The sequence below is a fragment of the Erinaceus europaeus genome, chromosome 8, assembly GCF_950295315.1.
Source record: "Erinaceus europaeus chromosome 8, mEriEur2.1, whole genome shotgun sequence".
Lineage (NCBI taxonomy): Eukaryota > Metazoa > Chordata > Mammalia > Eulipotyphla > Erinaceidae > Erinaceus > Erinaceus europaeus.
Window position 1 is genome coordinate 124,540,582 of NC_080169.1, and position 25,753 is coordinate 124,566,334.

Below are 25,753 nucleotides of genomic sequence, written 5' to 3' on the forward strand. Positions count from 1 at the left end.
CTCCCCTGCCCCTCCCCTCCTCTTCACTCCCCTCCCCACCCTGCCCTGCCCTGCCCCTCCCCGCCCCACCCCGCCCCTCCCCGCCCCGCCACCAGAGTTCTCTACTTTGGTGCACTCCAACCGCCTCGACCAGCTTCTGTTTTGCGTTTCCCTGTCTGTTCTTTCTCAGCTTCTCTGTATAAGTGGGATCATCCCAGACTCATGTTTCTCTTTTTAACGTTTTATTACCTTTATTTACTTATTGGATAGAGAAAGCCAGAAGTTGAGAGGGGAAGGGGGAGATAGAGAGGGAGGGAGAGAGACAGAGAGACACCTGCAGCCCTGCTTCACCCTTTGTGAAACATCCCCCCTGCAGGTGGGGAATGGGGGCTCGAACCCGGGTCCCTGCACACTGTAACACATGTGCTCAAACAGGCACGCTACCACCCGGACTCTGGTCTTTCTCTTTCTGGCTGATTTCACTTCACACATCTCCTTCACCCAAATTCTCTATGGGGAGCAGCAGGTGGGAGTTCTGGCTTCTGTCACTGCTTCTCCGCTGGACATGGGTGTTGGCAGGTGGACCCACACCCCCAGCCTGTGTCTGTCTGTCCCTAGTGGGGCAGGGCTCTGGGGAGGGGAGGCTCCAGGACACATGGGTGAGGGTGTCTGCCCAGGGAGGTCAGGGTGGTGTCATGGCAGCGTCTGCGACTTTGTAGGTCAGGGTGGCGTCATGGTGGGCAGGGCTCTGGGGAGGGGAGGCTCCGGGGCACACAGGTGAGGTTGTAGATGGTCCTGGTGGCTCCCGCTGGAGCTTGTCTCAAGCCCACTCCGGCTTCCCATGAACCGGGCCCAGCGTTCAGCACGACCAGTGGGGTCGGCTCCCCTCAGGGGCTGAGCGGCTCAGCTCTGCCATCTCCCAAGCAGCCCTTGGGGGTCTGCGGGGGGCAAGAGGGAGCCCCAGGCCCTCGCCCTCAGCACCCCACCCCTGGTGTTGGCCTGGCCTGCTCCCCCAGCTCTGTGACCAAGCTCCCCCAGGTGTGTCCGGCCTCCTGTCCAGGCGTCATGGTCCTTCAAAGGGCAGGGCGAGCCCCCCTCATGGTTCATGACTGAGGTGGAGGCTGGCCACATGGCCCCAGCTGAAAACAGTTGGCAGGTCATGAGAACCCGAAAGTCTGCTGAGGGCTGAGGGCTGAGGGCTGAGGGCTGAGGGCTGAGGGCTGAGGGCTGAGGACTGAGGACTGAGAGATGAAGGGCTGAGGAGCTGAGGGCTGAGGGGCTGATTGCTGAGGGGCTGAGGTCTGAGAGACTGATGGACTGAGGGCTGACGGGCTGCGGGATGAGGGGATGAGAGCTGAGGGGTAAGGGGTGAGGGGTGAGGGGCCAAGGGCCGAAGGCTGAGGTCCTGAGGGCTGAGTGCCGACAGCTGTGGGGCTGAGTAGCTGAGAGCTGAGGAGCTGTGGGGCTGAGTGCCGAGCACTGATGGCTAGGGCTGAGGGCTGAGGGCTGAGGGCTGAGGGCTGAGGGCTGAGGGCTGAGGGCTGAGGAGCTGAGATTTTATTGCTATGGTCCGAGGGCTGAAAGGCTGAAGGGTTGAAGAGCTGATGTGGCTGAGGTTTGAATGCTGAGGGCTGAACGCTGAGGTTGGATGGGGCTGAAGGCTGAGGGTCTGAGGGTCTGAGGGCTGAGGCTCTGAGGGATGTGGCTGTGTGGCTGAGGGCTGAGTGCTGAGGGGCTGAGATTTTATTGCTATGGTCTGAGGGCTGAAAGGCTGAAGGGTTGAAGGGCTGATGGGGCTGAGGTTTGAATGCTGAGGGCTGAACGCTGTGGTTGGATGGGGCTGAAGGCTGAGGGTCTGAGGGCTGAGGGTCTGAGGGCTGAGGCTCTGAGGGCTTGGGGTCTGAGGGATGTGGCTGTGTGGCTGAGGGCTGAGGGCTGATTTCCTAGGGGCTGGTGGCTGAGAGGCTGATGGCTGAAGGCTTGTGGGTGAGGTGTGAGGGCTGTACCTCACGTCAGAGAGATTGGCCCCCTGGCTCCTGAGAGGACACATTCAGTCCTTGTGTGTTCAGCACCTGTCCACACCTGGACTCCTGAGACCTGTGGAGCTTTAAGGTCCTGGCTGCCTCCTCCCTCTGGGGGGCTGGCCGTCAACACTGCAGGCCGCAGCACCCGAAGGCTTCGTGGCCAGTGAGCTGAGGGGCCGTGGGTGTCACAGAGGCCGTCCTCTACTTGGAGGCCCCACAGGCGAGTCTCCTCTGGGCCGGGAGGGGTGGACACCCCCTTGCAGGGAGTGCGGCCCTATGTCCCCCACACCTGTCGGAGGGGCTCCCAGGAGCCGGGGCCCATGGGAGGCCCAGCTGCGTCTCGGGACAGCCCCCAACACTGAGTGCTCTGGAAACGGGCGGTGATGGCGCTGCGGTGCGAGCACAAGGTCTGACCCTTGGGATGGGCCCTCCTGCCCTGTACTCAGGGTCCCCATGGCAGCTTTGCTGCACCCAGCTGGTGGCAGGAGAGCACAGGTGAACAGACACACAGACAGACTTAGAGCCCAGACGCAGACACACACACACAGATAGACACACAGAGACACACAGACAGACTTAGAGCCCAGACGCAGACACACACACACAGATAGACACACAGAGACACACAGACACACAGAGACACACAGACATAAAGCCTAGACGCAGACACACACAGACACACAGAGACACACAGACACATAGAGACACACAGACATAAAGCCCAGATGCAGACACACACAGACACACACACAAATAGACACACAGAGACACACAGACATAAAGCCTAGACGCAGACACACACACAGACACACACACACAGATAGACACACAGAGACACACAGACACATAGAGACACACAGACATAAAGCCCAGACGCAGACACACACAGAGACACACACAGATAGACACACAGAGACACACAGACACATAGAGACACACAGAAATAAAGCCTAGACGCAGACACAGACAAACACACACACACAGATAGACACACAGAGACACACAGACACATAGAGACACACAGACATAAAGCCTAGACGCAGACACACAGACATAGAGCCCAGACACAGACACACAGACATAGAGTCCAGACACAGACTCACAGACATAGAGTCCAGACACAGACACACAGACATAGAGTCCAGACACAGACATACAGACATAGAATCCAGACACAGACACACAGACATAGAGTCCAGACACAGACACACAGACATAGAGCCCAGGCACATGCAGATAAACAGACAGACAGACAGACACACCAAGACACAGAGACAAAGAGCCCAGACACAGACACAGACACACAGACAGACACACAGACAGACATAAGTTCCAGTGAAACCAGTCAGCCCTCACAGGTTGTGGAAGGAAGCACAGAAAGGTGACTGAGGTCCGAGCACCCCTGCTCAGAGTGGGTGAGGATTGGGCAGCCTGGGGTCTTTGGCAGGTGCTCTGGGCTGAGGACCCCAGACAGTGGCCAGCAGAGAGCCGGGACACAATGGGGAGGGGGACAGGGGTCCTCGGGCAGAGACCTCAGAGCTGAGCCCACCCAGAGCCCTCCTCTCCCCTCACCCCCAGTGCCACTCTGTGCCCCCGGGACCCCTGCTCCATGCTGGGACCCTCGGTCCCCTGAAGTCGCAGGAAGGACACAGCATCAGCAGACTGCTTGCCAGGACCCAGGGACAGAGGTCGTGTGGTCACAGCCCTGGGCAGGGCACCCGGGGGACAGAGGCCGTGTGGTCACAGCCCTGGGCAGGGCACCTGGGGGACAGAGGCGGTGTGGTCACAGCCCTGGGCAGGGCACCCGGGGGACAGAGGCGGTGTGGTCACAGCCCTGGCAGGGCACCCGGGGGACAGAGGCCGTGTGGTCACAGCCCCGGGCAGGGCACCCGGGGGACAGAGGCCGTGTGGTCACAGCCCCGGGCAGGGCACCCGGGGGACAGAGGCCGTGTGGTCACAGCCCCGGGCAGGGCACCCGGGGGACAGAGGCCGTGTGGTCATAGCCCCGGGCTGGGCACACGGGGGACAGAGGCCGTGTGGTCACAGCCCCGGGCTGGGCACCCGGGGGACAGAGGCCGTGTGGTCACAGCCCCGGGCTGGGCACCCGGGGACAGAGGCCGTGTGGTCACAGCCCCGGGCAGGGCACCCGGGTAGCATGAGCTCCCTGCCCCATGGATGCTCTCCCCACACTTCTTTTGCCTTGGGGTGCCACCCACAGCAGCTTCTCCAAAGACCAGCTGCACCCACAGCTCAGGGTACAAGGGACACCCCCGGAGGCCTTTCAGGCAGGGAGGCGTCCAGCACCCACCTGGCACACCCAGCCGCCGCCCATAGACTGGGGGTTTCCAGGGGGAGGCTCTAGGGGCTCCGGCTGGCAGAGGAGGGCCACTGGACTGTCTGGGAGAGGGGACAGAAAGGAGCAAGGAGGAGGCCAGGCAACAGAGAGGGTGCTGAGCCCACCTCCCGGGCCCAGGCTGCACCACTAGGCCACCCTGTCCTGCAGCCCAAGTGGGGTGCTCTGCAGGGGGGGCAGGGAGACTATCCTCCTGCACCACCGACCAAGGAAGAAGACAAGCCAGTGGAGAGGTGGCAGGCCCCCTCTGTCCCGCCGGACCCACGTGGCCCCCGCAGGGGCTCCGAGCCCTCACTCAGCCCTGGGAAGGCACGTCCTCCCTCCAGGCTGTGGGGAGTCTGCACTCTCAGTCTTCCTACAGCCAGGCCCTGTGCCCTCCTGCACGAGGTGGTGTCAGGCCCCCAGCGCCCCATATCCCTTCTTCCTGTGCTTAGCCCCTCTCCTCACCGACCCCCCTGCCCCTTCAGCTCTGCGTCAGCTTCCCAGGTGGGACAGGGGTGGGGGGTGGAGAGCTGGGCCAGGGACTCAGCCCTGGCTGTTTCCATCCTCCCAGAAAAGAGAGGCATGGATGGACGGACAGACAAATGGATGAATGATGGATAGATAGAAGGATGGATGGATGGGTTGATGGATAGATGGACAGACAGACAAATGGATGAATGATGGATGGATGGATGGATGGATGGATGGATGGATGGACGGACAGATGGATGGTTGGATGGGTGGGTGGATGGACAGATGGACAGATAGACAAATGGATGAATGATGGACGGATGGATGGATGGGTGGGTGGATGAATGGGTGGATGGACGGATAGGCAGACAGACAAATGGATGAATGATGGATGGATATAGATGGATGGATGGATGATGGATGGAGAGACGGATGGATGGATGGATGATTGATGGATGGATGGGTAGATGGATGGGTGAAAGGATGGACAAATTGATGGGTGGATGCTTGATAGACGGGTGGATGGATGGATGGATGGATAGAGATGGAGATATATGGATAGGTGGATGGGTTAATTCATCGTCATCATCCTCTCTTTTACTCCCTCTCTCCCAGTGAGCTGCCTACCCACATTCATCTAGTTAGTCTATCGTCTACCTCTCTCTGCATCTATCATCTAGCATGTGCCCACCCACCTACCTGTCCATGATCACCTTCTTCCTTCTTTCTTCACCACCCAGAGGTCTATGCTCGCTCACGTCCACCGTTCCACGACCTTGCCAGGACGGGGTTCCAGGAGCTCGGCTCCCTTCCCGCAGTCTCCACTTGACTTCCGTTCTCAGCCCTCTTCCCTCCACCCTTGAGGGCACTCAGCTCTGAGAGGGATGAGATCCAGTGCGGACAGGGATCCTCTGGGCAGGACTCCTACCGTTTGCTTATTTGCAGCGATGCCAGTCACAGGGCCCTGCCAGCCCCGTGGAGACGCCCTGGGCACCCCTGCCGGTCCTTGCTCAGCCCCTTACTCCACAACTTCCGGTCTTATGAATCACATGTGTAGCCCAAGGGACGGGCTGCTGTTCTCTCTCTGTCCTATACCTCTCTCAATAAAGAAAATAAGTAGGGGGGGTCGGGCGGTAGCGCAGCGGGTTGGGCGCACGTGGCGCAAAGCACAAGGACCGGCGTAAGGATCCCGGTTCGAGCCCCCGGCTCCCCACCTGCAGGGGAGTCGCTTCCCAGGCGGTGAAGCAGGTCTGCAGGTGTCTGTCTTTCTCTCCCCACTCTGTCTTCCCCTCCTCTCTCCATTTCTCTCTGTCCTAGCCAACAACGAACAACATCAACAACAACAATAACCACAACAAGGCTACAACAACAAGGGCAACAAAGGGGGGGGGAAAAAGTGGCCTGCAGGAGCGGTGGATTCCAGACGCAGGCACTGAGCCCCAGCAGTAACCTGGAGGCAAAAGAAAGAAAAAGAAAATAAGAAGGGCTGGGGAGGGCTGGGAGACGGCACAGGGGCTCTGCAACAGACTCTCCCGCCTGAGGCTCTGAGGTCCCAGGTTCAATCCCCACCATCAACCAGAGCTCAGCAGGGCTCTGGGGAAAGCAACTGATGATGTTAATGTTAATATTAATATTACGACTGATATTCATACTAATATTAATATTACTGATGGGACAAAGAAGACAGCACTGTAGTTTTGCAAACAGACTCTCCTGCCTGAGGCTCTGAAGTCCCAGGTTCAATCCCCAGCACCACCATCAGCCAGAGCTCAGCAGGGCTCTGGGCCATCTCTCTCTTTGTGTGTGTATGTCATTTCCATCATTTACTGGAAGATGATGGTTCTGGAGGAAAGGAATCATCAATTTTATTTTATTTTATTTTATTTTATTTATTTGTATTTATTTTCCCTTTTGTTGCCCTTGTTTCCTATTGTTGCTGTAGTTATTATTGTTGTTGTTATTGATGTCGTCGTTGTTGGATAGGACAGAGAGAAATGGAGAGAGGAGGGGAAGACCGAGGGGGAGAGAAAGACAGACACCTGCAGACCTGCTTCACCGCCTGTGAAGCAACTCCCCTGCAGGCGGGGAGCCGGGGGCTCGAACCGGGATCCTTATGCCGGTCCTTGCACTTCACACCATGTGTGCTTAACCCGCAGCGCTACCGCCTGACTCCTTATTTTATTTTAGAGAGAGAGACAGAGACCAAAGCCCTGCTCAGCTCTGGTGGAGCTGGGATTGAACCCGGGACCTCAGAGCCTCAGACAGGAGAGTCTTTGGCAGCAGCACTGTGCTATCTGCCCAGTCCCATTATCTATTATCATTATTGTTGTTATTTCCCCAGAGCCCTGCTCAGCTCTGGCTGTTGGTGGTGCTGGGGCTTGAACCTGGAGCCTCAGAGCCTCAGGCAGGAGAGCCTTTTGCAGAACTACCCTGCTGTCTCCCCTGTCTCACAAAATATCTTTTATTTTAATGAGAGGGAGAGAGACCCTGACTGACCAGAGCCCTCCTCAGCTCTGGAGACTGAACCCGGGACCTCAGAGCCACAGGCAGGAGCCCTCTGCCCCTCCTCTATTCCAGCTCCCTTATCTCTGTCCATCTGGCCTGTCAGCTCCCAACTATCAGCCAGCCACCTTCTTCTGTAACTATCTACCACCCATCGTCTGCCTGTCTGCCTGTCTGTCTGTCATTTATCTGCATCCAGCTTCTACCCATCCTCCATGCCTCCACCCCACCCCCGCCCCTCTGCCATCGCTGTCTGTCTTCCCCGACCCCCACCCGGCATCTCTGGGCTCTGGTCTCAATGTCGCTTCCGCCCCCCCCCCCCCCAGCCCAGGGGTCTTCCCAGCGGCTCCCAAGACCCCAAGGCCGGAGCCCTCATCCGATTAGCTGCCCGCCGGCCCCTTGCTCTTCTGCCCTTTGTCCGACTGTCTCCTTCGGCCTTTGTTTCCACAGGGGGCTCTGAACTGTTTGCACGTTGAAAAGAGAACTTCCGTCGGGAGCCCGTTTCCTGTCCCTGCCGCGGATGCTTGCGGTTTCCATGACAGCCGGATGGGGACTCTGGACCTGCAGCCCCTCCCCGGCCTGGCCTAGGCTCCACGGTCCCCAGGGAGCCCGTGCTGTGGGGGAGCCCCCAGCTCCGGACGGGAACCCACCCCGGCGGGTGGGGAGCCGCGTGCGTGTCCTTCAAGGCCTGGGGACAGGCGTGTCCCCCTCAGCCACCCCCCCACCCCGCCCTGGCTGGCTCCTGGTTGGGAAGCCCAGACACCCACTTTCTGGGGGCCCCGTGGCCCCTCCCAGCCCTGGGCCAGAGATGCCCCCCCATGTCCCCCTCTTGGGCCGCAGACAGAGGAGGAGCAGTGAGGCATGCTGGGCCTGGGAACGGTCCCCACCTTCTGCTGCCTCCTGGACCATGAAGTCCGCCTGCCAGCGGGGGGGGGGGGGGGGGGGGAGTTGGGGGGGGATGCCCAGGACACTCCTGGGAGGGGCCCCGGCTCCCCTCCCTTCTGGAAGCTTCCCCCTTTCTGCTTGGGACATAGGGCTGGGACTGGGGGACAGAGCGTGGGAGTCCACCCAGGTCCCCCAGAACTTACAGCCATGTTGGGGGTGGCTACACAGGGCTGCCCTGAGGCCTGAGGGGACAGTGGCTGGAGGGAGGACTGCAGACACACTGTGTGCTGGGGCTTCAGCCCCCCGCCCGCCCTGACACCCCACAGCCCTCCCCCTGCCCCCTCGCCCCCTCGCAGCCCGCCTCCAGGTCCCCCAGGAGCGGGGCAGACAGGTGGACACGGCACCCCAGAGGGGCCGGGCGGGGGCCACACAGGGTGAGGGACGTGCGCCTAGACCCCAGACCCTGACTCGGCCGCCCCCAGCACCACCCAGGGGTGCCCACTCCCTGCTCAGCGTGGGCCCCGCAGGAAGGACCCGGCCAGCCGTGAGGGGAGGGGGCTCCGTGGGCTTCGCTTGTGACCTGATGAGCGGGTTGACAGTGGACTCCAAGATGGCAGGCCTGGCCCTCAGACTCCAGCTGGTTCTGTGCCCTCAGCCCCTCAGCTGACCACCACAGTCCTCCCAAGCTCCTAGAGATGACTGGATACCCCTTCCCCTTCCTCCCTCCCTCCCTCCCTCCCCCCCCTTCTCTCTCTCTCTCTCTCTCTCTCTCTCTCTCATTCTCTCTTCCTTCCTGAGTCCATGTGGTTCAGCTCTCCAGACCCCACATGAGCGGGACCATGTGGTAGTTACCTTCCCCTCCTTACTTCACTGAGCATAATCACCTCCAGGAACTATTGACTTATTAGAAACACTTGTTTATTAGGGAGGCAGAGTGTGTGTTGCTAGAGAGGGAGCTTGGGGCCTCAAGCCTGAGAGTCCAAGGCTCTAACCACTGCTCCACCTCCAGGTCACAGAGCCTCACCCATGCTCTCTGTGTCACTGCTTCTCAGGGGACTTTTTCATTTTTTTCATTTTATTTGTTTGTTTGTCTGATGGGACAGAGAGAAAGTGAGATGGGAGAGAGAGAGGCAGATAGAACATATGGTTGGTTGAGTCTTTCTCCTCTGCCTCCTTGTTTGCATACAGAAATGCCGGATTGGTGTGCACTCATGTTCTACCTTGTTACTCTACGAACTGATTGTTTCCAGTCGTTTTTGGTGGCGTCTTTGGGGTTCTCTGGGTATATGATCATGCCACCAGCATATAAGAATAGCTTGCTTTCTTGTTCTCCAGTCTGTAGGCGTTTGGTCTCTCTTTCTGTCTGACTGCTGGGTGAGGGCCTCGAGAACTATGTTGGGTAACAGCGGACACAGCGGAATCCTTGTCTGGCTCCTGATTTTAAGGGGGACAGCTTTCAGCTTCTTCCCACTGAGAATGATGTGAGCTATGGGGCCCGGTAGTGGCAATCTGGCTGAGCACACGTATTAATGGTGTGCAAAGACCTGGGTTTCCCCACCTGCAGGGGGGAAGCTTCACGAGTGGTGGAGCAGGGCCGTTCGTGTCTCCCTGTTTCTTTCGCTCCGTCTCCCCCTCCCCTCTCGATTTCTGGCTGTCTCTATCCAATAAATAAGGATAATAATAATAATAATAATGTTTAAAAAGAGAATGATGTTAGCAGTAGGCTTGTTGTAATTGGTCTTTATTGTTTCGAGGAAGAGTGCTTCTATTCCAAGTTTCTAGAGTGCCTTCTTTCCCCCCCTTTTTTTTATATTTTATTAATTTATTAATGAGAAAGATAGGAGGAGAGAGAGAAAGAACCAGACATCATTCTGGTTCATGTGCTGCTGGGGATTGAACTCAGGACCTCCTGCTTGACAGTCCAGGACTTTGTCCACTGTGCCGCCTCTGGGACCATGGGGTGCCTTTCTCATAAAAGGGCTTTGGGTCTTGTCAGATGCCTTTTCAGCATCATTTGATAAGATCATGAGATTTTTATCTTTGTTTTTCTGATGTAATGGATGACACTGATTGCCGAGCGGGTCCCGCCTGGTCTTGGTGAGTTGCGCTCGCGATGAGCTAACCTTGTTCAGGGTCTTTGCAGCGACATTCACCAGGATGCAGGTCTAGAGTTTTTCCCTTTCCTGGTGGGGTCCCTTCCTGCTGTGGGGGTCAGGGGGATGCTTGCCTCAAAGAACATGTTTGCCCTTCTTCAATGTTCTAGAATATCCTGAGGAGAAGAGGTGTTCGTTTTTCTTTGAACGTCTTCTAGAATTCGTCAATAAAGCTGCCTGGGCCTGGGCTTCTGTTCTTGGGCAGACTTTCGATTACTGCTTCAACCTCCCCACTAGCAATTGGATTGTTTAAGCTGTCTGCTTCTCCTGGGGTTAGGCTTGGCAGGTGGTCTGATTCTAGGAATGCATACATCTCTTATGGGCTGTCCAGTTTATTTCCAAAGAGATGCTCATAATATTCTTTTTTTTTTAATTTATTCCCTTTTGTTGCCCTTGTTGTTTTATTGTTGTAGTTATTATTGTTGTTGATGTCATCGTTGTTGGACAGGACAGAGAGAAATGGAGAGAGGAGGGGAAGACAGAGAGGGGGAGAGAGAGACAGACACCTGCAGACCTGCCTCACCGCCTGGGAAGCGACTCCCCTGCAGGTGGGGAGCCGGGGGCTCGAGAGATGCTCGTAATATTCATGGATGATTCTTTGTACCTCCCATCTTCAGTTGTAATTTCTTTTTAAAATTTTATTATCTCTATTTATTGGATAGAGACAGCAAGAAATTGAGAGGGAAGGGAGAGATAAGGATGGAGAGAGACACCCGCAGCCCTGCTTCACCACTCAGAAGGTGGTGACCAGGGGCTCAAACCCGGGTTCTTACACACTGTAACGTGTGCGTTCAACCAGGTGCACCACCAAGCGGCCCCTTCAGTTGTAATCTCATCTCTCTCGTTCCTGATCATTTTTATAATAGTTTTCTCTTGTCTGCTTTCTGTGAGACTAGCCGGTAGTTAATCTATTTTATTTATCCTTTCAGAGAACCGGCTCTTGGTTTCATCAATCTTCTGGATTTGACTGTTTCCGTCCTCCTGCTGCTGTTCCGGTTGCCTCAGCTGTGGTGTGGGCAGCGTGTTAGAGGTCTCTGCTGCTTGCTGCCACGAGCCTGTATTGCTATGAATTTCCCTCTGAGGACGGCTTTCGCTACATCCCACAGGGTCTGGTCCCACAGGGCTCTTCCCTTTCATGTTCCCCAAGACATTTTTTAGTTCTCTTGTGGTTTCTTCTGCGACCCAGGCATTATTCAGAAGTACACCGTTCGGTCTCTGTGGTTTGAGGGTGACCTTTGCTTCTTGTTGGGCCGGGTCTCTAAAGTCACCGCCTCAGGGCCAGAACAGCCCCCCTCTGTGATTTCAGTGTCCAGTTACTTATCCGGGCTGTCTTTGTCTCCGGCACATGGCTGAGCCTTGAGAATGTCCCATGCGCACGTGACAAGAATGTCTACTCTTCTGTCTGGGGGTGGAGTGTCTGTTCTGTGAAGCTCACCTCAGCTACAGCTCACTGGGGCCTGCTCCCTCGCTGGTGTCTCAGCCGCCGGTGGTGTTCTGGGTCTCCCGCCATCACTGGCCGCTGTCCATGTCTCCCGTGAGGCAGGGAGCGCCTGTCTGACATGTTGTGGGTGAGGGGATCCCCTTTAATCACTGCTGATCCACAGGAGGGACCAGCTGCCCCCAGCTCTTGCTGCCGCAGGGGCCACTCTGGACAGCGGAGGAGCCTGCCCCTCAGGGCCTGAGGCGCCCAGGAATGGATGTCCCTGTTGTGGGTGTCATGGACACAAAAGGTGCCTCTCTCAGGAGGTGGCTCCTCCCGTTGGCACCCAGCTGGGGACACTCCCCAGGATGCTGGGTGGGACTGAGGGGACCTGGTGCAGGGCACCTCCTGCAGGGCCTGGGGGGCTGCCTTGCCTGCTGGAGGGAGGACCCTGTACCAGCCCACCTGGTGGCATTAGGACAACTGTCACCCACGAAGAACTCTCCTCCTGCCAGGAGAGCAGTGTAGGGAGGAGGGAGACTGGGGGAGGAAGTCTAGGGGAGGGAGACTAGGGGAGGGAGACTGAGGGGAGGGAGACTGGGGGGAGGGAGACTGGGGGGAGGGAGACTGAGGGGAGGGAGTCTAGGGGAGGGAGACTGGGGGAGGGAGACTGAGGGGAGGGAGACTGGGGGAGGGAGACTGAGGGGAGGGAGACTGGGGGGAGGGAGTCTAGGGGAGGGAGACTGGGGGGAGGGAGACTGGGGGAGGGAGACTGGGGGAGGGAGACCAGGGGGGAGGGAGACTGGGGGAGGGAGACTGGGGGAGGGAGACTGGGGGGAGGGAGACTGGGGGAGGGAGACTGGGGGAGGGAGACTGGGGGAGGGAGACCAGGGGGGTGGGACACCAGGGGGGAGGGAGACCGGGGGAGGGAGACTGGGGGAGGGAGGCAGGGGGGGCAGGGGGAGAGTTGGGAGAGCACACTGGGACCGCCCCATGGTGCAGTAGAGACATAGTCTGGGTGCTGTTCCAGGCACAGCCCAGGCAGCTGAGCACCTGACACTCAGGGAGTCACCCAGCACGTCTGGGCAGGTAGCTCTCAGGGGTTGCAGGCTTTACCACATGCCCTGGGTTCCAGCCCCTGGTGCCACGTGGGAGCTCTGTGCATGGTGGACTGCTGTGGTGTCTCTCTCTGTCTCTGTCTGAAATCGCAAGGAAGCAAAGTCTGTCCGGACCACAGCGCTGCCTGGGTGTGAGGGCTGGTGGGTGCAGCCAGCCAGCCAGACAGGGGCCACTGGGATGCCCAGGATGGGCCTGGCCCCTCCCCGAAACCCCCCACCACACACACCCTGCAGAGAACTGCTCTCCTGTGTGGTGTCTCTCCCCTCTTTCTCTCCTCTCTCTCTTCTTTCTCTCTTCTCTCTCTCCCTCTCTCTTTCCCTCCCTCTCTCTCTCACTGCCTATAAAATAAAGATCATAAATTTTTTGTTTTTATTTTTTAGGAAAGTCATGTGAGCGCAGAGGCCTCCATAAACCAGAGCTGAGTCCCCGCAGCACAGCATGTGTGGTCCTAGAAAACCCCCAAAGCTCTAAGCCAGTGTTGGGGATCAACAGCCCTGAACCCCAGTCCTGTGGGGACTTCTTGAGGCCATGGCCCTTTGGTTTGGCTGTTCCCTGCTTCCCCATAAGGAGGGAAGGGTTTGAAGAGCATGGGGGGTTGAAAAGGTGCCTATGAAATAAAGATTATTTATAATATTATACACACACACAGGGCAGGGGACAGACTGGCAGGGCACTAGGGGGCAGGGCTCAGCCCCCTCCCCTCCCTCTCCCTCCCCTCCCGCTGGCTGCACCCCCATCAGGAGCCAAGCACCCTCGGACCCAGGGCCAGACCTCCAGGACCCCAGACATGGGCAGCTCACAGCTTCCCATCTCCAATCTCAGACCCAGGCCACCCTCCAGAGCTCAGCGGGCAGCTCAGGGCACAGAGAAGGGGTCTTGCAGGGTCACACCTCCTTCCCTCACACTTACACAGAGACAGAGACACACAGAGATGCAGAGACAGAGACACAGAGAGACAGAGACACTTAGAGACAGAGATGCAGAGACAGAGACACAGAGACAGAGATGCACAGAGATGCAGAGACACATAGAGACAGAGATGCATAGAGATGCAGACAGAGATGCACAGAGACAGAGACACATAGAGACAGAGATGCACAGAGATGCAGAGACAGAGACACAGAGGCAGAGATGCACAGAGACAGAGACACAGAGGCAGAGATGCACAGAGACAGAGACACAGAGACAGAGATGCACAGAGACAGAGACACACAGAGACAGACACACAGAGACAGATGCACAGAGACAGAGACACAGAGGCAGAGATGCACAGAGACAGAGACACACAGAGGCAGAGATGCACAGAGACAGAGACACAGAGGCAGAGATGCACAGAGACAGAGACACAGAGGCAGAGATGCACAGAGACAGAGACACACAGAGGCAGAGATGCACAGAGACAGAGACACAGAGACAGAGATGCACAGAGACAGAGACACAGAGGCAGAGATGCACAGAGACAGAGACACAGAGACAGAGATGCACAGAGACAGAGACACAGAGGCAGAGATGCACAGAGACAGAGACACAGAGGCAGAGATGCACAGAGACAGAGACACACAGAGGCAGAGATGCACAGAGACAGAGACACAGAGGCAGAGACGCACAGAGACAGAGACACACAGAGATGCAGAGACAGAGACACAGAAGCAGAGACGCACAGAGGCAGAGACACACAGAGGCAGAGACACACAGAGATGCAGAGACAGAGATGCAGAGACAGAGATGCACAGAGGCAGAGATGCACAGAGACAGACACATAAGCACTGTACACAGGCACACAGACCCACACCCAGCAAACACAAGCTCATAGGTGCTGGAGAGATGGCACAGGGTCTGCAGACTCTCCTGCCTGAGGTCCTTGGGTCCCAGGTTCAGTCCCCACCATCAGCCTGGGCTGAACAGAGCACTGGTCTCCTTCCCTCTCCCTCTTTCTCTTCCCTTCTCTCTGTGTATCTTTTCTCTGTAACCATCTTGCATGAATAAAGGTTAAAAACACACAAGCAAATGAACACCACACATACTCACTCAAACACACACAGTCCTCCAGACTTGCTCACACACAGGCATGAACACATGTATGCACAGACACACTCACACTCACACACACACTCACACAACCTTTACACACACACTCACACTCACACACACTCTTACACACATACTCACACACTCACACACATCCACACACAGATACTCACACACACTCACACACATACACAGTCAAACACAGTCACACACACTCACACACATACAGTCACAGTCACATACTCACATACACACTCACACATGGTCACACACAGTCACATACTCACACACTCACACACATACTCACACACATTCTCACACACACACTCACACACACACTCACTCTCACTCACACACACACAGAATCACACACACACTACACACACACAGAGTCACACACAGTCACATACTCACACATACTCACACTCACACACTCACTCTCACTCACACAAACACTCACACACACACACACACTCACACACAGAGTCACACAGTCACATACTCAGACACACACATAGAGTCACACACAGTCACATACTCACACACACTCACACACACACAGAATCACACACACAATACACACACACAGTCACACACAGTCACATACTCACACACACTCACACACACAGAGAGAATCACACACACACTCACACACACAGTCACACACAGTCACATACTCACACACACTCACACACACACAGAATCACACACACACTCACACACACAGAATCACACACACACACAGAATCACACACACACTCACACACACAGTCACACACAGTCACATACTCACACACACACTCACACACACACAGAATCACACACACACACAGAATCACACACACACTCACACACACACAGAATCACACACACACTCACACACACACAGAATCACACACACACAGAGAATCACACACACACTCACACACACACAGGCATATTCAGACTCACTCAGACAAACAGCCACCTGCTGCTAGTAGGGTGCTTGGAGCTAGGTTCTTGCAGAAATGGGGGGAGGAAGGAGGGAGGGAGGAAGAGCAAAAGGGAGAGACAGGGGGCGAGGGAGAGGGAGGTAGAGAGAGGGAGGGAGAAAGAACAGACGGAGGGAGGCTGCAGGCTGCAGGCATGCAGGGAGAAGCTGCCTGAGCTGTGCCGCCAAGGTCTTTGTCGGGACTGTCAGCAGTTTAACCTCCTGACCGCACAGGTGTGATGCCCTCACCTGCCCCTGCTGCCAGCCCATGCCAGGCCCCTTGGCAGCCAGCAGTCATGAAAAGTAATGAGAACTGACACAGTAGAGACTGCTCGAACCCTGGACCTGAGGGGAATCCAGCACTTTGCAGGGTCTTTTAACTAACTCAGAGCAACCACTTGCACCAGCCCAACCCCAAAATAATAATAATAAAATAACGGGGCTAACCTCTTTCCTGAGATCAAACCCTCTGCAGGAAGAGGGGCTCAGGGACCATCCCTGTCTCCCTGGGGGGGCAGGGTGTGGGGCCAGAGCCAGGCGGGGCACCCCACCCAGCCCCCGGGGTGCCCACACCCCTGGACTCACCGAGCCCAGCCAGCCAGCCCAGCCTGACACCGGTGCAGCCCAAGTTTAGCACCGGCCGCATTAACTTGTATTCTAACAAGATTAAAATATATTTGTCCCGGGGATTAGCATACAGCGGCCCGCACGCCCGCCTCTGCCTTTGCGTGGAGCGGCTTTTGATCTGCCGGCGTGGCGGGGGCACCTGGGGGCGCCCACAGCCGAGTGCCAGATGTGAAATCAGCCTGATGTCACCCCTCTCCACTCTCACACCGCCTATTTCCGCCACAGAGATCTCCGAGGTCCACTGCGGATTGGGGAAGAAAGGGAGGAGGATTGGGGAAGAAAGGAATCTGCCCTCCCCTGGGGGACTGGGGGGGTGAGCTAGGGCAGCTGGGAGCCCCTGGAACCCGCAGCCAGCCTACGGTCCCCGGACTGACACGCCCTCCTGTCTCCCTGGGGTGCACGGGGCAGGAAGCCCTGCCCTGTGGGTCCAGGGTTCATGGGGAGGGTTCCCAGGCTCAGAGCAGCACCTCACCTTTGATGCACCTGGGGTCTCAGGTCCTCCTCTCCAGCACAGCCTCCCTTGCGAGGGGCCGGAGGGCTGGACGGCCCACGTTTCACAGCCCCTCAGAGCGGGGAGATGGGTCACTTCCACTTGGGGGGGACAGAACAGGGGTGCAGGAGACCCCCATTCCCAGAGCTTCTTTCTTCTTGCAGGAGGTGGGGGTGCAGGTAAGGGGCCCTGAGAGCTGAGTTGGTGACACTTGGGAGACAATGAAGGGGGTGGTCCTGAAAGAAATCGACCCCCAGTCAGCTCCCACCCTGGTTAAAGTGGCGGGGACCACACCCATGTTGGCTTCTTAAACGGAACGCAATGATGGAATCCTGAAATGGTCTGTGGTAATCGATTCAGGATCCCGTCCTATTCAGCCTGTGCTCAAGGCCAGGTCCTTCCGGAACTGGAAGTTGCAGGGCCCCTTCCCATCCAGGGGGGGGGGGGACACAGGGGGCCCAGCCAGGCCCTACACCTGCTGCCGGGACTCCCGTGTCTGCCCCACCCCCCAGACAGCCTCCCTGCCCCCTCCGCCCAGGAACAGTCTGGAACTTGAAGCACCTTGCACAGGACTTAGGGAAGCTGCTCATTTTCAGATCAAGCAAAATCTCCAGGAAGGGGCGGCCCGCTGGGGTCCTGACACTGGTGGGGGGGAGTGCTTACAGATGGAGCAGGGTACTTCCTGGGAGTGCTAGCCTCAGTCCTCCATGTCTAGGTCTATACTCTGCATGGATCTGAGAGGCCTGCCCTGGGTTCAAACTCACCTTTCCCTAAACCTTAGGTGTGTGTGTGGTGGTGGGGGGGGGGTCATCATAGCAAAGACTTTCTGCGAAGACTGAGCCTCCCAGTCCCTCCACTTCCCCTGACAAGGCAGGACATCCCCCAAGCCTGTGGAGAGACCAGTGATGGGGCCAAGAGGGGCTCATCTGTGCTCCCCAGAACCCTGGCTGCCACCCCCAGTCTCCTGAGGGAGGAAGAGGGAGGCTGTCAGCTGGCAGGTGCCCCCTTTCCACTCGGAAGCTGTAGCTTGGGCTGGGGGCCTCCTGGGAGGCTGAGGAGGGCTCTGGGTGAAGCTGCGAGTGACCTTGAAGCTAGCTGCAGAATAGGGGCGGGGGGCTGAGGGCAGTGGGGTCCTGCAAGGGGCAGCCGGGCAGCCCCCCAACACTCGGCTCAGCCTGCGGTGGGTCTGGGGGAGTGTGGCCTGGGCTGGGGGGGAGGCAGGACGTGGTCACTAGTCGGGGCCTGTGGAGGCCAGGCCGCCGGCCCCTCAGACAAAGGACTTGGCTAGCGGACGGGCCTCACGGTTGTAGACAGGCCGTCCCTTCCTCCCTTCCTCGGCCCAGAGCCGCTCAGACGCCAGATGGGCCGAGCCCTCCAGACGGGGAGCAGCCTCCGCTGCAGCAGGGTCTTACCCGAGGAGCCTGGGTCTCCGGGGAGACTGTGTGCTGGGGCAGAGGGGAGACCCAGGCAGAGTGCCCCATTCTTTGTCTCTACCGGGGCAGAGTGTGGGTGCAGCCCGGGGTTCAGGCTGGTGGCACACCTGTCCCCCCAACTCTGGCCAGTCTCCCAAACTCAAGGACCCCGGGGTCTGGGATAGCCTCTGCCACTGCTGCAGTGTGGCTGACAACACCGACAGCAGTAACAGTAACTCCCTCCTCACTGGGGCCTGGCACGACGTGGGGAGGCAGGTGCAGAGAGAGTTCCGGCGGCTTTGCAGCCTCTCACCCAGAGGGGTCCCGGGTGGGGGTGCTGCAGAGCAGTGGCGAGTGTAAGACTGGGGACCCCTGCCCCCCACATACAGGCTGCCTACCCTGGAGGTGACTGCCCGACACCCCTTCCTGCCCTTTGAGGCACTTTATTCGAAGGAGCCGGGACCAGAGCACCGGGCAGACTACATCCCCTTGGTCCCACCTAGAGGACGGGGGACTTAGAGGAGGACTCAGGGGTGCTCGATGAAGCCACCAGGCGGGGCGTCTCACTGGTGCCCAGCCACCCACCCACGACCCAGTCCCTCACCCTTGCCGCGGGAAAGAAGGAGCAGGAGGATGGAGCCAGTGGGATGGGAGTCGGGGTCCCCCAGGCAGAGGGGCAGTCAGGCGGCAGAGGCAGGAGGAGGCCGACCAGGCCCGTCCCCTTAGGGGCAGCTCCGGCCCGGGCCTGTGGCCTCGGGGTGCCTGCAGCCACCCCACTCCATCAGGTCAGTGTCCCGGCAGGGGCTGGTGGCTGGGTCGTGGTCAGGATCAGGCACTGGTGCCCACAGCCCCGGGACTCAGGGTCGGGGTCCCCCCACCTCTCAGAGCTGGGCTCACAGGCCACCGTTCTTTGAGAGGAGGACAGAGTGACAACCGGGCTCCCGAGTCCTCCAGAGAAAGACAGAGCCACAGGGAAGGGAAGGGGCCGGTGGGCCTGGGCTTGCCTGCACCCCTCCCCCGGTGGGGGGCTCACAGCTTCAGGCCACCCCGTCCCCAGTGGGGTCCACAGCAGAGGACTCCTGGGAAACCCAGGCCAGGCCGCGGGCTCGGCCTTGCTGCTGTGACTCTCAGACCGATGGCGGGCGGAAGTCATCTGGGACCCCCAGCTCCTGGGTTAATCATCGGGTCCGGGAGCCCAACAGAAGGGAGTGGGGCTGGGCACCCCACAGCCCGTCCGGCCTGTCCTTCTCTGCCAGGAAACCGTGGGGAGACCAGAAAAGCTGAAAAGGTTCCTTCTGGCAACAGCGGATCCCAGCCCGCCTCCCCGCAGGGGGAGAGGGAGAAAATGTGGGAACACAGGCCCCGCACTCCACACCCCTGAGACGTGGGAACCTGCTCGGGTGTGTGGTGAGTTCCTGCAGGCTGGTGGGTACAGTGGGGAGTGCAGACTCTCCCCCCCACCAGAAATAAAAGGGGGGCCGGTAGGCTCTACAGGCTTCTGAAATGTCTACCAAGAAGCGGGGGCTCTGACGTTCTGACTCTTCCTCTTCTTCAGAAAAAGCTCCATGAACTTGAATCCTGTGGGGCTGTCGGGAGCAAGGCCTCCCCTCTCAGAACTCACAACCTCCTTCTTGCTGTGTGTGTGGGGGGGGCGGGGGTGGATGCCCCTCACCCAAGAGCCCTGGGTAAGCTGCCCACTCAGAAACACGCTCAGTCACACCACCTCGCAGGACCCGTGTTTTACAATAAAGCAATTGTTTTATTTAATGTAACTTTCAATAATTGAAACACACACACACAAAATGCAGAGGAGGGTGTTTCCACAAATTCCATAACCACAGTTGTAAATAGAAACATTCATCTTCTCAGAAGCTTATAAATATCTGGCACGGGGAGTATGAAAGTATGAAATGCAAAGTTTTTATCAACGAAAAATAAGAAAAGAAAAAACCTAGAACCAACAAACCCTTTGCTTCTCGATTGCTCCGAAGGCACCCGCCTCACACGCAGTCCCCTAAGCAGCAGATGGTCATTCACAGGAATTTAAATCACAACTTTTTGTTTACAGCTTCCTTTGCAGAAAGGTTTGCACTAGGTACGTACAAAGTGAAACTACTATTATCGCCGAGAGATAAAGAGGCTTAAGGCAAAGAGAGAGTTCCCCCTCAGTCCTGGAGGGCCGCCGTGGGGACCCCTTCTCCAGAGACAAACAGAAGACAGTGTGTTTTCATACTGACGTGTGCGTGTGCGTGGGGTGGGGGGGAACAGAGCTGATAGATCTGATTACACTGTACCATGCCTTCCAAAAATAAAATGCGTATCTAAAAAAAATAATAAACAAGAACAGACGGAAAGCGATTAGATTTGAATATTTACACATGTCCCCCTTCCCAGAGGAGGGGGGTCGTGAGTGTGTGTGTGCGTGTGCGTGTGCGTGTGCGTGTGCGTGTGCGTGTGCGTGTGTGTGTGTGTGCTGGGCGCACGCTGGCTTTCAAGGATTGCTCTCTATAGCAGAAGAGGCCACTTTTAAATAAAAAGGGAAGGGGGGACCAAAAAAAAAAAGAGGAGAGAATGGCAGCTCCCTCTGGGGACCCCCACTGCACCCCCAGCCGGCTGCTCCCATCCCCAAGTCCCTGGACCCAGGGTGTCAGGCTGAGGACGGACCCTGACCTGACCGGCCAGCAAGCAGCGGAGGGAGGGAGACAAGGCAGGAGGTGGGAGGCCGAGCTGAGGGCAGTCAGGCCCTTCCTGGGGCCCCACCACCAAAGCCTGCACCCATCCAGACCAGCCCCACCTCCTCAGAGCCAGACACCCTGCTGGCTGGCTGGGGCTGGGGAGCAACCGGGTCTCGGGTCTCGGACCTGGCCGCAGGGCCACTCGGGAAGTTGTCTCTGACCAAGTAGGAGCTGTGGATCCGGGCTCACAGTTCTGTGAGAATGCAGCAAGACAAAAATCTTTGGACGTCAGCAAGTTGTTTTAATCTTTTTTTTTCTTTTGCGTAAAAAGAAAAAAGTAGAAAAAAAAAAAAACGAAACCAACAGAACAAAACAGAAAGTGTCCAATGTCCCACAGTCAAGACTGCAGGGTGGAAGAGAGAGAGAAGGAGAGCAAACCCTCTTCGCACCAAGAAGGAGGAGGAGGGAGAGGAGGAAGGGGAGGAGACCCTGGCCCCCACCCGACGCGGTGCCGGCCCTGCGGCGGCCTCAGGCCCCTACTCGCTGTCCGACTTGCCGTCCTTGGGCGTGGTGGAGTGGTTGTACAACCCCTGCGCCATGAGGTGCACGGCCAGGGAGTTCTTGCTGCCAGCGGCCTTCTTGATCTTGGCTCGCTTGTTCTGAAACCAGATCTTGATCTGCGACTCATTGAGGCCCAGCTCCCGGGCCAGGCCCTGCCGCCGCTGTTCCGTCAGGTACCTGTTGGTCTGGAACTCGGCCTTGAGCCGCTGCAGCTGCTCCGTGGTGAAGGCCGTCCGCGGACGCTTGTCCTCTTTGTTGGGGTTCTTCTTCTTTGGTTTGCGGGACCGGGGACCTGGGGTGCAGAGGGAACACCGCTCATGAGGAGGGACAGACGGCAGATGGGAGGCCGCGCAGCGCGGGCTGGGCCCGGGGGCGGGAAGCAGAGACTCGGGACTTGGACTCCGGGAGGGCGGGGAGAAGGGAGGCCCTGCCCCAGAAGGACCCCTGGCCCACGTTCTCCAACGGTGGCGCCCAAGTTCATTGTTCCCCCCGGGGTGGAGGGGGGACAGATGCAGAGGGTCGGCCCTGCCCGGTGACCTCAGCCGCCAGCCCCCAACCCCAGACGGAGGGGGCTGCCACGGCCACGGCCACGGGGGACAGAGTGTCGGCTTCCCCGCCGCTCCTCCAGGCCCAGGCCCGTGTGGAACGGTGGCCTGAGTGAGGGAAGCTGGATCCTCTCCCCCCAGCCCCAGGGCAGACAGAGTGGGGGCAGCGGGAGGCTGGGGGCCCCTCACGCCCACAGGGGCAGACACGCGGCCATCCCACCGGGATGGGTGGCTCAGAGTGAGTGTCCGGGTCTTCCCAGGCTCTGGAGCTTCTGGAACTCGCTCTCTCTGTCCACGGGGATGCCGGTTCTCTCTGAGGTCAGCAGACGGGGGTCCGCTAGGCCCGACCACAGGCAGCGGTGAGCTGCCCCGGCTCTCCCAGCAGCTACGGACCCTCTCAGGGCTCAAGGGAAGGGACAGAGGAGGCGAGGGGACGGGACCAGGCTCTCGGAGGCCCCAAGCCGCAGGCCGGCAGAGCAGACAGCCTCTCAGCTCCCCCGGCACAGCCCCTGCCCCGTCCTCACACGTGCAGGACGCTCACCTAAGGCCCCTTCCTAACTGCAGAGCCCGCTCCTCCTTGCCCGGGAAGCGCGGAGCTCGGGAGACTCCGCAGGCCCTGGGAGGCCGCGAGGCCTGGCCGTCCACCCTTGGCGTGGGGCCGGCGGCTGCCGGGCAAGCACGAAGCCACGGCCGGTCCGAGAGCCTCTATGTTAATTAAATATTAACAAAGGCAGAGGCAGAACAATGGGGCACATCTAGACAGAGCGGGAGAAATTGGGGTCTGGGCTGCGAAGGGCTGCACATGTTGGCGGCTAAGGTGGCGGGCGGGTGACTCTGGTGGCAGGAACAGGGGCCAGCGCACCCCCTCCCCACGAACACAGCAGGACTGGGTGCTGGGGCGTCACACCCGCTGGGAAACACAAGGAGACCCTTCCTCTCGGCTGGCGGCCACAAGTCCGGGCATGAGCTCCAGCAGGGCAACTGGGAACCCCGAAACCTCCCCGGGCCCCCTCCCCAAATGGCTTCTTCTCCACTTGGGAACAACCTCTCCCACCCAGGACACTTCCTGCCGGGCGGCTCTGGCCTTGGAGCTGGGCCCGGGGGTCGGGCAGGGGGCAGCCAGGACCCCAGGCCTTCTCAGCTGCAGAGGAGGCGGCCTGCCGAAACTCTGCAGCCCTGGGCAGGGGGCTGCGGGGGCAGCCGGTGTGGGAGTGAGTCGGAGGGTCTGGGGGCGGGTGTCCCGGGCGATATGAGGACACAGCCCAGGCCTGCAGCCGCACAATGCAGCTTTGTGTGTGTGTGTGTGTGAGTGTGTGTGAGTGTATGAGTGTGTGTGAGCATGTATGTGTGTATGTGCATATGCGTGTGTATGTATGTGAGTGCATGTGTGTATGTGTGCATGCTTGTGTGTATGTATGTGCGTGCATGTGTGTGCATATGCGTGTATGTGTGCGTGTGAGTGTGTGTGTGCATGTGTGTGTGCATATGCGTGTATGTGTGCGTGTGAGTGTGTGCATGTGTGTGTGCATATGCGTGTATGTGTGCATATGCGTGTATGTGTGCGTGTGCGTGTGTGTGTGCCGGCCGGTCGCGGGCCCTGGGTCCGAGGCGGCTCACCTGACGACGGCCGGTCTGAGTAGCGCGTGCAGTAGACCCAGGCCGGCCAGAGCATGCGCTGCGCGCCCGGGGCCCCCGCCTGCGAGCTGTCCGAGTCGGAGCTGAGCGACAGGTCGCCGGGGCCGCGGGCCGAGAGCGCCGCGTCCAGGGCGCCGGGCTGGCCGGGGTCTCCGGGGCCCTCGGGGTGGCCGCCCGGCCCCGCTCCGGCTCCGAGACCGAGTCCGAGTCCCGCTCCGGCTCCGGCTCCGGCTCCGGGTCCGGGTCCGAGTCCGAGTCCCGCTCCGGCTCCGGCTCCGGCTCCGGCTCCGGGCGCGCTGGGGCGGGACTCGGGGCCGCTGTCCGGGGGAGGCCCCGCGCCCCCCGCGTCCTTCCTCCGCCCGAACTCGGGCCGCAGGATGTTGTCGATGAAGAAGTTGGTGACGCGGTGCGGGTGCGGGTGCGGGGGAGCCGCGGGCCGCCTCGGGGGCCGCCCCCCGCCCGGGTCCCCCTCGCCCGCGCCGCCCGGGCTGTAGTCCGCCCGCCTCTGACCCGGGGCCACCGCCGCGTCGCTGGCCCGGGGCTCCCGCCGCTCCATGCCGCCGGGGCGCCCCGCGCTCAGCCCCCCGCCCGCCCCTGCCAGGGCGCCCCGCGGCCAGGGCGGGCTCCGCGACCCCCGTACCCAGGGGTGCTCCGCCGGCCGGGCTGTCGGGGTGCCGCGACCCCCGCTCCTGCGCTGCCCGCGCCCGGCCCCGCGCGCATGCAGCCGCCGCCCCCCGGCCCGGCCCGCCGCCGCCCTGCCCGAGCGCCCCGGACGGCAACCAAGGGTGCGGGTGCGGGAGCGGGTGCGGGTGCGGGTGCGGGTGCGGGAGCGGGTGCGGGATCGGGTGCGGGAGCGGGTGCGGGGCCCGCGCAGGGAGGCCCCCCGCCGACTTGCATGGGAGCGGCGCCCCCCGACCCCCGGCTCCGCGGCCGCGGCGCACCCCCAGGACACACTCGCGCTCCCGATTTTTGTTCTTATTTTTAACCGAGACCCGCCGGTGACGTAGCCGCCCGGGCTCCGGGACACGTGCCTCGGGCCAATGGGCGCGCCGCCCCGCCACCACGTGACCGCCCGCCACCGCGCGGTGACAGCCGCCCCGCCACAGCGCCCCTTAAAGCGGCCGCGCCCCCCGACCCCGACCCCCCCCCCCGCGTCCCTCGGGGTTCCCCTTGGTCCTCCGGGTCCCTTCCCGAGCCCCTCCCCTTGGTCGCCTTGGTCTTCTTGGTCCCCCCCCAAGCCTCCCCGTCCCCCTGGTTCCCCGGGTCCTCCGGGTCCCTTCCCGAGCCCACTCCCCTTGGTCCCCCTGGTCCTCCCGGGTCCCTTCCCGAGCCTCCCCGTCCCCCTGGTCCTCCGGGTCCCCCTGGTCCTCCCGAGTCCCTTCCCGAGACCCCCCAGGCCCCCCTGGCCCTTCCAGGTCCCCCCCAAGCTTCCCTGCCCCCCTGATCCTCCTGGGTCCTCCCCAAGGCCCCCTCCCAGTCCCCCTGGTCCTCCGGGTCCCCCCGGTCCTCCCGGGTCCCCCCCCCAGGGCCTCCCCTGGCCCCCCCAGTCCTCCCAGCCCCCCCAAACCCCCTCAGTCCCCCTGGTCCTCCGGGTTCCCCCTCGGGTTCCTCCAGGTCCCCCTGGTCCTCCCGGGTCTCCGCATGCCCCCTAGGTTCCCCCAGATCGCCCCCAGCGTCCCCCGGGGTTCCCGAAGCACCCCTGCCCCCGCCCCCCCAAGCAGCCCGGGTCCCGCGCGGAGCTGGGGCGCGACTGTCGGAGGCGCCGCTACAAAGGGCCGAGGGGCGCGGGACTCACGCTGGCGGGCCGGGGACGCGGCCACTTCCCTGCGCAGCGGCCCTGCGGACAGGAGTGAGTGCGCACTGTGTGGGCGCAGAGCTGGGAGCTGCGGGGGTGTGGGGGCGCGGGGGTGCAGGGGGAGGTG

The 25,753-nt window shown here is 59.9% G+C and overlaps 1 protein-coding gene across 1 annotated transcript; it reads right to left on the reverse strand.

Moving 5' to 3' along the window:
• Positions 1-11,980: 11,980 nt before the first annotated feature.
• EN2 (engrailed homeobox 2) lies at positions 11,981-24,387 on the reverse strand. Its single transcript, XM_060195682.1, has 3 exons — positions 23,814-24,387; positions 21,293-21,943; positions 11,981-11,996 (listed from the first exon to the last, which is right to left on the reverse strand). The coding sequence occupies exons 1-2, from the start codon at positions 24,385-24,387 to the stop codon at positions 21,627-21,629; spliced, it is 891 nt and encodes a 296-aa protein (XP_060051665.1). The 3' UTR covers positions 11,981-11,996; positions 21,293-21,626.
• Between the last annotated feature and the right edge of the window lie 1,366 nt (positions 24,388-25,753).